This window comes from Pholcus phalangioides, unplaced genomic scaffold, assembly GCF_987345545.1.
Source record: "Pholcus phalangioides strain wild (caught in Gottingen) unplaced genomic scaffold, Ppha-v1.0 ptg000172l_1, whole genome shotgun sequence".
Classification (NCBI taxonomy): Eukaryota; Metazoa; Arthropoda; class Arachnida; order Araneae; family Pholcidae; genus Pholcus; species Pholcus phalangioides.
In genome coordinates, this window is record NW_028301637.1 from 6620051 (window position 1) to 6633281 (window position 13231).

General features: G+C 33.0%; 1 protein-coding gene across 2 annotated transcripts in view; it reads right to left on the minus strand.

The window, feature by feature from the left end:
* The window catches only part of LOC149063633 (V-type proton ATPase 116 kDa subunit a 1-like), a 92994-nt gene that overhangs the window by 69527 nt on the left and 10236 nt on the right, over nt 1–13231 (minus strand). Inside the window, exons 2-6 of one of the 2 annotated variants that reach the window (XM_089255778.1) lie at nt 11476–11554; nt 5638–5735; nt 5364–5492; nt 2203–2285; nt 1949–2075 (exon numbers count right to left, since the gene is read on the minus strand). In XM_089255778.1, the coding sequence (XP_089111904.1) occupies nt 1949–2075; nt 2203–2285; nt 5364–5492; nt 5638–5735; nt 11476–11554 (516 nt within the window). Of the gene's footprint in view, nt 1–1948; nt 2076–2202; nt 2286–2560; nt 2582–5363; nt 5493–5637; nt 5736–11475; nt 11555–13231 lie in introns of those variants that run through there. The other variant, XM_089255779.1, reaches the window with a different exon arrangement.

The window sequence follows — 13231 nt, forward strand, 5'->3', positions numbered from 1 at the left end:
ACCAGGGTTCCCTAGCAATGCGTTTCAGATGTGTATATGCCTTTACAATGGGTTGCCACTTCTTCAATGCTGCCAGTATATGTTTACTAGTTTATCCTTTATAATGGTTTGCCACATTTTCAACCCTCCCAGTAATGAGGCTTTTGAATAGCTGTCAGAATCATCATCAGCATCACCACTTGGAGGGTCAGGCAAAGGATGATCCCCCATAGAAATCAGTGTTAAAATTGCCGATTTTACTGTAGAAATGCGGGAATTTAATGGGGTTTTCCACCTTACCAATAATGGTAAAAATTGAATTGAATTCTCGATTTTTGAAACACTGAGTTTGCTTAGAGATATGAAGCCAAAAAAATTAAATATGAAGTAATTAGCCAAACCTACTTTAAGTTGGATATCCATACAATAACATTGATTTCAACTTTTTATTTATATCTTCTCAAGCATGAAATTAATGTCTCCGTATTGTCTTTTGATATTCAACTGCATAAATTCATATAATTTAGGTTGTTTCAAAATTAGTTATGGGCCCATAAATTACATCGAAGAAATTCCACAGCTTTAATTAAGCATTTTCTGAAGCAGAAACCGGCAGATGGATAACTTGAAGTTCAAGGGTAGGGAATCAAAATACCTGGCTCCCCTAAAAAAAGGAAAAAGTACAGTGTGTTTCAAAAAGAATCGCCCGATTTGAAATGCGTATATTACGAAAAATATTGAACACAGACACTTAAGATTAATTTTATATTAAATGGCTAATCATAAAGTTTTTTTACAAACCAAATTAACGGTGTTCAATATGTCGATCTTCGGATGCACGGCATACGTCTATACCAGTGATTCCCATCGTGGGCCATGGAATGTTCCAGGGGAACGGTAGAAGCTACAGGTATAACAAAGGATCCTATGAGTTAGATTGCGTTGGAGGGAAAGGTGATGGAACTGTTTCCATAAGTTACACACGACGCTGGGCGTTAAATTGAACTCTCTACAAACCTGGACTTGAGATTGGCCTGTTTCTAGCCTCCCCACAATTCGCCACCTCATTCCATCATCTAAACGTTGGTGGTTACTCATTTTTGCTGTTACAATTTGAAATTAACCAATTGCTGCAAAATAACACCTAGAAATTTGCAGAGGTGTGCTAGCGAACGAAATGCGTCTTAACTTACACTTATAAAACCTGTTTCTTTACTGGCTCCGCCTACACACACGAGTACGCTTACGTATTTGACGTACAAGATTTGCATTTTTGTCTAGAAGCAGTGGTTTTACATTCAGTTCAGTTCTTTTCATGAAATTCGATAAAATATGCAAATTCTCTTAATTTATTTCACCAGTGTATGTTCTTTGCTTTAGTAATTAAATAGTCCATTAGATGATATCAATGATTGATTAGATTGATATCAATGTTTGGATCATAGTTGCGGCCTAGGACCATAGTTGTGTGAAATTACGGTACATAAACACAGATTTCTGGTGTTCATATTTCTTGATTGCAGTTTGTTTGTTAGTTTACTCATTAATGCTGAATTAAATTTGAGAGATTAGGTGAAAAAAGCAAGGTGATATGAAAATATGCATTCTTTCTGATTAACAAGATTTGTTTTAATTAATAAGCAGTCAGTTAATTAAAATGAAAAAAAATCCAATTTAAATAAAAAAAATCAAATTTTTTTTAAAAATTATGATTTTTTCATACCTGGTTTCAGGAAATGAAAACTGAATTATATTTCATAATATAAATAAAATTAGTACATTTTCTTTCGTTATTTAAAAGAAAAACAAATATTCTGCAATTTTTACATCCAGGAGCACCTTTCATATCTGTTAGAAACTAACTAAGGTAACATAAACTTTAAAGGTCCAGAAATTATATTTAAGTTTGCAAATGAACAAATTCACAAAAGCTATATTATAGAATCAAGCATAGCACACAGTTCTTTACCGTAACTGGATCTTCAACAGTTTGTTCCACATCACTGTGTTTCATGAATACGTTTCCCATGCAAACTCGCCATAACATTGTTTCAAAACTTTTGAACCTTTCCTTTAGTATAACTCCAGTGATGAACCTTTTTATGAGAATAAGTGTTTTAATCTATTGACATATGTCTGCATACACATTTTTTTAATTACAAAATAACGGAACTGAGTGTGAAATAAAAAGTCCGATTATCATTCCAATACACATGAACTTACCCAAACTGAATAGGTGCAGAGGACACCTCATTAGATACCAGTGTTAAATCCAAATTTTCCATGGATGAGGGAGTCAAATCTTGCTATTGTTTACAGACAGAATAAAAAAAATGAAACCATAATAAAAAGTGCTTAAAAAACATGTATCATTGAGAAACTATTCAACAAAATTCATTCAATTTAATAATATTTTCATTTAAATGATTTTCAAAATCGAAAATCTTGGCTCTTAAAATATTATTGAGTGAAACATAGGTATTACTTTCACAAAACCAGGCATTATTTTTGCAATAAAAGCTAATGAAAAAAAAACTTCTGCTGTAGTTTCATTTTCCAAATTCACAATAATGCAAATTACCAATAGTCATTCTTCCTCCTCCTGAATGCAATAATAGCAATAACAAAAAAGACAAATCAATATATATAACTTAAATCAGAATACAATCTAGATTAAAATATACAAACTAGATTAAAATAAATATTAGTTCATAATCACTGCCAATATAATTAAGGTTGGACTGTTTAGTTTATTTTGGGTAATTCACTATGGCTTTTAGAGCAGGGTTTTTCCCACTGGTGAGCCATGAGAGGATAATTAGCGTGCTGTGAAAAACTTCAGAGAAATTTGTAAATTGGTTTTTTTCTAAAGAAACCCATTTTTGAATGTCCAAACAAAAATTGAGATGCTATATCAGTAATTTGATGTACAATAGAACCTTTGTTAATTCAAACTTTTAAAAACTCCTCTTGAATTTTATATCTAACAAGCTATAATACCCGGCGCTGCACAGGCTTTCTTACATTACTAGGAGGATTGAAAAAGTGACAAACCATTGTAAAAGGCATATACATGTCTGAAACGCATTGTTAGGGAACCATGGTAAACAAAGTAAACATTCTATTTCCTTCATGCAATAAGAATGATTTGGGAAACAGTGTTTCAGACAGATGATCATGAAGTGTTTCTGCAGATCAGGCTTTGAGCATGGTCAAGTGATTCTGCAGTGATGCCGATTCCAGAACCGTGGAATAATGTAGCAGCTAAGATCAATTATAATATAATTATAAATTATTAAAACTTTGAAAGAGTTTTGTAACTGATAAAATTTTAATAATTTATAATTATTATTCTATATGAATGTTGATAACTAATTTGCAATTTATAATCATTTCATGGTTCCAAGGTAAATTAAATGGGCAATTCAAACTTTCTTCCAGTGACCTTGGACGTCAAATTCACCAATTTAAACTATATCATAAAAATTTTTTAAAAAAATCTGATTATATTTTTACAGTTTTTTACAAAAAGAAGTTCAAAAGTACCTTAATTAAAAAGCGAGTCCTAAACAAGACTAAAACTTGTTGTTGAGAAAGCATTGAAGCATAAAATACAACAGAAAAGTTTGAACTACAGAGGTGTGAAATCGATGAGGTCTGTATTGAAAGTTTTTTCTAAAAGTTTGATTTATTGCACAGAAACTTTTGGAAAAAATATTTTTATGCAGTGACAGCTAACACATAAAAGTATTTTCTCCAGATTGGGTGAGAAATTTGATTTTTTAAAAGGAAGTGGTTTACAATCTGTACTCAGTGGTCAATACAGTAAAATTAAATGAATCAGTGAGTAATTAATGATTAAATAAAAAATAGATGCCTAAGATACACCAAAACCGCATTTTTTTCTTAAAAAGGACTCCTCAAGTCAAAGAGTTTTGGAACTGCTGGTTTGACATATGAGAACGTCTGTGAATCAAAATGTTACAGAAAAGTAGAAAAGGTCACAGTAAAAATAATTTGTGAGAGAAATCACAGTATCACAATTAAACCATTTAAAAATTAAATAATTAAAAAAAGTGTAATTTTTATAATACTATTTAAGTATGCTGTGAAAAATCAGTTGTAAGTTAGTGTGCAGCAGGATAAAAAAGGTTTAAAAATGCTGGTTTAGAATAAGGCACTGTATTTTCCTGCATATATTCCATGGATAATACTTAAAAAAAACCTGAAGTTATCAATGTGGATGATATATTACTGTGTTTCATCTTTAGCTTTTTTTTTTTTTTTTTGAAAAGTGGAATAGAAATGAATGTTTTTAAAAATTAGTAAAAAAATAAATTTTTCAAAGATCTACAAGCACAAGCAGAAAAATAAGAACATTTTTCCCTTCAAAAAATATGACCAACAACCTTCTTCAATTTCTTAAAATTTCATAATTAATGAAAATTCCCATAAGCGAATTATATGTCTTTGTATAAACTATAGGATATTATTATTGCATATTGTTTCCTCACACTGAATTTCATGCTGACTAATTGAAGAGGTCTGAATTTGAATAACTTCTCGTGACTTTCTTTTATTTCTCGAACTCACACATCAACATTACACCTAATGTGGCTTCTTTTTTAACATTCAAACTGTCATAATCAAATGCATAATATAGTTTTCTTTGTTTTCCATTTCCTTCACTAGGAATTACAGCATGAAAAGCACTTTTATTTCAACAATTACATTTAAGTCGTTGTTTTTTGTGCAATGTAATGGTATATACTTACCTATTAGGATTATCAATTTTCTTAAAATTTAATACTGAAGAATAACATGAAAATTAGATCAGGCCTATTACAGTTTCTATAATTTTATTACGCAAACAATTCAAATGAGACATTTTTTTTTCCAGTATAACTTTATAGCAAAATCGACATATTCATCAAAAACTCATAACACTGAAATAGGACTGTAATGATCTCTTCATAACCCTGACTGGGATATAAAAAAAGTTACAAAAAAGCCTTTTCTCCAATGTTGTGGGGAAACAGCATATCATTCTTCATGCATATTTGCGATTACAAATTGGACAGATTTTTACCTTCTATGATAAACATTATACGCTATCTGTAATGGAATTAATTTATTTCTGCTAAGCACCATATTCTATGATATGCACATTTGCATATTAGTTTCACATTATTAACCTACAATTCACCTTATATTACTGACTTCTAATCTTTTCTAATTACACTTCTAAAATTGATACACAAAAATGTATAATAGTTTCATTTCGAAAAGATAAAACATCACAAATTCATAACTAAGTAGGTTATTTTTAAACCAATGGTTGTATTCTATTGATTGAAAGGTCAAATTAATGTGGTTTTTCTTACATCTTCAAAAAACGTTAAGGATTTTATCAAGATCTGCTTCGATTCTGTGAGTTCTATAAAAGTTTTTTTCAATGCCTCTGCGTTTGAAGTGACTTCCTTGAGAATTTCTTCATTTTTCTCGAGAGTGGCCTAGGAAAAAATAAATAAAAGAAAATCTTGATATATTCCATGTTAAATAACAGTTACACAATCTACATAGAATAGAATCAAAAGTATGCACACACACATCAATGATATGATTATATTTACATATTATATAAACAGATTCATTCACCTCTAACTCGTTCAGTTCTTTTGGATGAGGAGCCAATGGGTTGCCTTCAACATCAGCCTCTCGAATCCCATAGCGTTTCATTTCTTTTTCTATGTAACCTGCAAACAGTTTCAAATTCAGATCACTGATTGGTAGATAGTGATAATTGTCCAGTTTCAAAACCAGATAGATTAATTTTTTTTCAGACCATGTCATTTATTTTTAGTTTCCCCACAGATCAATCAATAGGGGAAGTCATAACATTTAAAAAGCAGCTGAATACTATTTATTTTGCAGTGTGAAAGTAGTGGTTGATTGTGAAATCAGATAAGTAAAGAAATCAGTTTCAAAAGCAGATAGATCAAGATGCGTGTAGGCATAGATACATCCCATAGCTTGGTAAAATTGGTTGCAAAACCAGATAAATCTCCATAGCTTGGTTGCAAAACCAACAGTCGACGCATGATATAACGACCCCCCCCCCCATCCCATCAAGAATGGACATAATATTGGGAGGGTCATTATATCAAAAGGAAAAAATAAAGAATAGTCATTACAGGAACTTATCCTACTGGTCATTGTAATGGAATGGTCGCTATAACAAGCATCGACTGTAAATACAAAAGGAAATTATTATTTTTTCCTCAAAGTAATATTGTATATATAGTATATATAGTGAAGCTAATGGTGGTAATCAGGAATGAAAGCGATAGGGAGTTGCTCCAGACTATCTTAAACAGGATTGCAGCATGGGCAAATGAATGGAGCATGACGTTTAGTGTAGATAAGTGCATGGTCGCTCATTTTGGTTCGAACAACCCATGGTTCTTTTACGAGTTGAATGATGCCACTATCCCGGATGCAACTACGGTCACCAATTTGGGAATTCTCATTGACGAGCGACTTAGGTTTTCTGAACATTGTTCAGCGGTGGTCAAAAAAGCTAATAGAATGCTTGGTCTCATTTTCAAAAAGGTCTCTTCGTGTTCTCCTAAAGTCATTCTTCCGCTTTTTCGAGGCTTAGTTCATCCTGGACTGGAGTATGCTGTAAGGTTTTGGAGACCATACCTACAGAGGGACATAGACTTGGCTGAAGGGGTGCAGAAAAGAGCTACGCGTGTCTTTATTGGCACACAGGGCTTGAGTTATGAAGAGAGACTTCATTTTTTGAATATGTTTACATTGGATGAAGGCAGGTGTCAAGGAGATATGATCGAAGTGTTCAAAATTTTCAATGGGATGGATAGGATGGACCATGAACTTTTAGTACACCGCCAATCGACTGCTTTTACAAGGGGACACCAGTATCGATTGGTGAAGGACAATGCAAGGCTATGGTGTCGCAGGGAATTTTTCTCTAATAGGGTTGTTAATAAATGGAATAGCTTACCCCCGGAGGTAGTAAATTGTAACACAATTGACACGTTTCAAAAGAAATACGATAAACACGTTGGGATAAATCGAGAAGCTATCCATTCTTAGAATAAGACAACCATAAGTATTCTTTATGGGCATTGTATAATATTTTATCATGTGTATATATTGTTTATAATTTGTGTTAATTGCATTTTTAATTGGGTTGCTGTATTTGTGAAATATATGACATCCATATTTTTATCAGCCACCTCGTTGGGCATTTTGTCTGTTGTGGCGTTGTATTTGTACCATTCATTTTCAAAGCAAAAATAATACCCTTATTAATGATGCGTAAATTCCCTAGTAGTCCGACAATATTTACAGGATTCACAAACCTTGTAAATCAAGTCTATCAACTACAGCAAAGTAAAAAAAAAAGTAAATGGTGATCTGATGAAGAATAGGAATATAATTTCAAAATGTTTAGAAATGATTTTTTTTCGGAGCAAGAATATAATGTTGAAAAGTTGCAGTAATTATGTAGAATACATGCTCAGCTATAGGTTAAAAATCTAAGAAAATTGTGATTGCATTGGGCTCAATGAATGCAATGAAATTATATCTAGGAAAGAAATAACCAACAAAGTCAATTTTCAAAACAATATTTGATAAAAACTATCATTTCTCCGAGCAAAAGCTGAATGTGGGGCTTAACACACTGGTGTGAATAGAAAAACATGAAAATATATAAAAATGAGTTCAATGTAAGCACAGATGAATTTTCTTCCGCACAATTAATGCTAAAGTGCCATAACCAACGGGCTGGGAGTACTTCAGCTCTCTCAAAAAATTTATTGGGATGCTGAGGAGGATGTCCCTCCTTCAATAATTCATGAATATACAGTCAATACTCGTTATAATGACTATGTATTATAGGGACCATGGATCTATTAGAAAAACCGGTATGATGAAAGGGTTGTTAAAATGGGCATCAACAATACAATGTTAAGCAGCCCTTCCTTCTTGCATATGCCCTTGAGTCTCATATATACAGGGCCACTGGTAATTTTAGGCCAATATTTTCTTCGCATTCACTATTTTTTTCTTTCTTTCAAACTGAACACAACTTAGGTTTATCGCTGTCTATGGGCAATTTACTACCTAGTGAGTTGTTTCAGAAGTGTAAGTGTGTATGTACCTAACAGACTGAAAGCGTATCTAGTGTTGTGTCAGATTTTTCAGTGCTGTCATCTATACTTCAGAAGTGAAATGTAATCATTGAATTACATTTGTACCATTTGTAGGTCTGTTGCTCTCTGTGGTGAAACATTTTAAAGGGTGATTGGATCGCATTCATGCCTCGAAGTTGGGAACCATTGAAAACCAACTTCATGTGTTTACTATTACTTGACTGAACATGCACCTAAAAAAACTTTGCTCTGAGGAATTTCTAATGAATTTGTACATGCAGGAACATGTGTGGCTCTAACATATTTATGTTGTCATTTGATCATTTTTGTTGCACCATAGTCATTTTCTGCACACGAGGGACTTTACACTGGGATCTAAAGAATTTATGTCTAACTTAAGTATTTATGTTGTCCGAATTATGTTTTTTTTTCATTGTTATAATAGTGTTTTTGCGTCTGCACCTCTGCCATTTTCTTGTATTCTTAGTATTATGTATACCCAGATGCTTCCTTCTGTAAAAATGTTGTGAGTGCAATTCCTACCTTAAAATATTATTAGTTATTGAGGCATAAGTTGCATTTTTATTATAAGTTTGAGGGTAAAAGTTATTTTGTCTCTTAATACATTTATGCATCATTAACAGAGATGCCATTGACGTGCTATACTGTGTCAAATACCAGGAATTTCTGAAAAGGATGCATGAAAATTTTGTTCACGAGGTCCTCCGGGACACGTTCTTCCCTAGTTCTAAGAAGAAAAAAGTGGAGAAAAACCTCCCCAACTTTTTCTCTTTCTTTTTTTACCATGAATCATTATCATGAGACCTTGAAAAACTGGTTTTACTACTTCTTACATTGTACTGCAGCGGTTCTCAACTTTTTTTGACTCATGGAGCCCCGTAGAACAATTTTTTAATTATTCATCAAAGGTACTGATTTATTTTTACTATTTAAAAATATTTAAAATTATTTTTTTAAATTTTACTGTTTTTTCCTCGAGCGGCCGCAGAGCTCCTGGAGAGTGCTCAAGAAGCACCGGTTGAGAACCGCTGCTGTACTGTATTGATGTACACGCGGGTGGTTGAAGAATAAGATGACAGATATCTAGTTGCTTTCCTGAATGAGGGGCCGCATACAGAAGTTTCAAATTGCGGATTTTCTCCTCCCAGTTATACACGGGAAATTACAGTACTTTCACGGCTATCGGCCGGCATTCAATTACAGCGTTTCTATGGCCTAAATTCGCCTTGTTCCTACAATATTGCGAATGCATGGTTTTTTTTTTTTAATTGTAAAGGATTGGAACGCCTATTCAAATTGTAAAACTTTCCCGATATATCGTGAAAAAAAAAACCTGAATCTGTAAAAACTCGAACTTGAATATCCACAGTTTTGTCATCTGCTATGCTGTAGTCACCATTTTGCATCACTAAAATCACGGGTGTGTAACCAGAATCGGCTTTTGGAGGGGCACAAGGATCTAATTCTTCACAGATATAGTACAAAAGAAATTATTTTATTCCAATATCAGGGGTGGGAAGTGACAAATTCCATTTCGGAGCAGCAAAATTCAGGATTCGTAGCAGTTTTGGAGCAGCAAATTCAGGATTCGGAGCAGTTTTTGGAGCAGCAAATTAAGGATTTGGCGCAATTTTGAAGCAGCAAAATATGAGATTTGGAGCAGCAAAATATGGGATTCGGAGCAGATATTATGAATTGGAGCAGCGAAATTAACAAGAATATTTTCGTTAACCCTCAACCCTTTTCAAAATAAAACAACTGCACTGTCTTGTTATCAAACATCTTTTCATCAGCTTGTTTTTTGTTTTTGGTGTTTTAGGCTTTTGACACCTTGTTTGAAAGAGTGGCTGTCATAAAAGTTTTTGCACCCCTCTATTTAAGATGATTTTTGCTTACTGAGGGCACTATTTGCTGCCTTGAACAGCAGCACTTCAAATGAGCTAAAAAAATTTTATGTTTTCAGTTTTTTCATACTTGGAAAGAAATTGTTGCAAAATGGAAGAGAATTTTGGAAGAATCAACACGATTTTTGGCGCGTTTTTAAAAAGTCTTGCCACAGAGAGCAACAGACCTACAAACAGCACTAATGCAATCATAACACATCACTCACTTCCTTCTGAAGTATAGATGGCAGCACTGAAAAATAAAACACAACACTGTTATGCATGCACATATGCACTGTTACATATGCACTCAGACTGTTAGGTACACACACAGTTACACCTCCGGCACAATTCACTAGGTAGTAAATCACCCATAAATGGTGATAGACCTGAGTTGTGCTTGGTTTGAAAGAAAGAAAGCACTCATTATTTGGCGAGATTGGCAATCTGACACTTTATTTGGCGATATTGACGCTCCTTATTCGATAGTTTCTAAATTAACATTCGTGATTCAGAGGACATGAGCTTTTTTTACTCCCGGAATGAAATTTTTTTCACGAAACATCGGGATTTAACACAATAATGACGATCGACTACAGTAATTTCTGCTGCTTCCAGTGGCGACTTTTTTTTAAACAGAAACTGACTCGCATTTGCACTTTAAAGCTGAAAGACATTGCAAACCATCTTCAGTTCCACGATCACGGACTATATTGGGTTTCGGTCCCTCATCGGGCTTTCCATCGCGATAGTTTAAGTATAGTGGAATAAAACACGTTCTTCTCAGAAAGAATCGTTTCGTGGCTAGCAGGAACAAAATTTTTTTGCCGTCCTTTCTGAAATTCCGGGCATACTGAAGCAAAATTCGCTATTTGGCACAGAAAAATACGCTATTGGAGCAGGATGGCGCAAGATATTAGTTTTGGCGCAGTGCGACGCAATTGGTGCAGAGTTCCCACCCCTGCAATATTTTAATTCTCTACAAAAATATTTTTAATTTTTGATCTCCGTGTGGGGGGGGGGGGGGGGAGGGAAGAGGCCCCTTATATAACCCCCCCCCTCCCAAATTTTGCTTTGACAAAATCAAATCAAAAAACCATTGTAAATAGGAAAATACTTTAAACAGAAAATCTTAATGAGAATTACTTATTGTTAGGACCAAGAAAATAAGTTGTACTAAATGGAAAAACATTCTAAATGGGAGAAACGTTATATGCGGGATCAACTGTATCTGTTTTAGATTTATTATATGTGCAGAATTCCATATGTTAAATTCTCAGTGCTAATGAGCTTGTTTGCAAGTTTTTCCTATTAGTAGACAATGAAAGTAAATGAACCTTTGGATAAGTTGCAGACAAAGCGATATTGATGGGGAGAAAATAAAATTGGAAAAATAATTTTTCACTCACATAGTTTTCTAAGCATTTCATCACATCTCCGAACCTGATTAATAAATTTTCTTTGGAATGAATTAACATTGGGATTTGACTGCAAAGAAAACAATGAAAACTCATCACAAGGATTTAAAAAAAAACAGAAATTTAAAAAACACAGGCAATATGTATATAACACAACATAAAATTACATATTTATACCCCATCATTTATTGCAACAAAATCTAGAAATAAATATGGAGAAGTAATAGATAATATAACACTAAATGTCATATAAAACATGTCAAACACTAATATATACTCACTAAAAATTATGATGCAACTTTTGCTAACTGAGCTCAGTTTGGAACGGATCCTTAGATTATAATCCTTAAGTATCATTACAATTTTGACTCATTATAATTGAATTACAAGGTTTCTCACGTGACATTCTCAGTCATGTGATCAGCTAAACAGGAGAAATTAAATGGAAAAAAACTTGCTGCCGGAATTTTGTTCATGCTTAAATTTTGCTGCCCTCTCAAAATTTCCCATAGGACCTATTGTCCTGGCCCCTGTTTTCCCCTCCCCTCGTTTTTTCCTGATAAAAACTTGGAGAGAATCTTCAACAATGATGATTTATCATTTACGGGGGATTCTCATGAAATTGTCTCCTCAGGAGTTTATGTATTAAATATATTTGGTACAGAACTGTTTTTTTCATCACATTTTATTTATATTTGTAATGGTGAAGGCTGACTATCTCCGCAAATACAGGTGGTGCCCGAGACTGGTTCTCATGGCCAATGAAGATCAAGAGTGTTTCGAAGGAGTAAGAAGCAGTCATGGCATTCATACTGCATGTTGTAGGTGCTGTTTTCTCCAAGGAGTGGTCATGGCATCCATGTTGTGTGTTGTGTTGCAAGCGCTGTTTCCTCCATGATGTAATTTATATTTTGTGTAAATGAATTACTTTCCCAACAGCCTTTGCCTACATATTTCTGTTTCTGACAAATTACTACTTTATTTACAAATTTTTTGTATTTTTAAAATTTATTTGAACAAATTTTCATTTCTTAAGGAAATGTCCTTCTCCCTGCTGTCCCCAGCTCTTTTTCTAAATCTTTTTCTTAAATTTTAATACAAGAATATATTCATATTTTCAATAATATATATTTTATGATCTATATAAGTTAATATTACATTTTTTTTATAATTTAAAATATTTTTTTATTGAAACTTCATATCCAAATGAAAATTTTCCCTAGCTTTTTTTTTCGTTTGTGACATTTAGAAAACATTGGTTCAACTTCTACAACACCAGTTGAAACCTATCAAATTCTGTGTTGAGAAGGTTAAGAAGAACGTAGCCATCACTTGAACTTCTTATTAAATCAATTAGAACTATAAATTAATTAGCAAATTACATTTATTCAGGAGAAAGAGGTGAGTGTCTTTATTAAATGTCCTTTTTCTGGATACTTTTTTTGTGAGACATGTTATATAATTGAAAAATATTTTCACTTTACCTCATGTTTCAGTTCAAAGACTTCTATTGATTCTGAAAAGAACATGTTTACAGAATGCTTGGTTTTTGATCAGTATTGAAAAATATGTAAAAATGTCTTCTTTTTAAGGTAATCAGAAGGAAGATTTGATCATAATTTAGGATCAAAAAGAAATAAAAAAAAAATTAAGATTTCTTTTTTGTAACATCAAGCTGCAGAAATGTTTTGTCTAAAGATTTTGCTTTGAAATGTAACTCATGCTCTAGCAAAACAGACTAATTAGA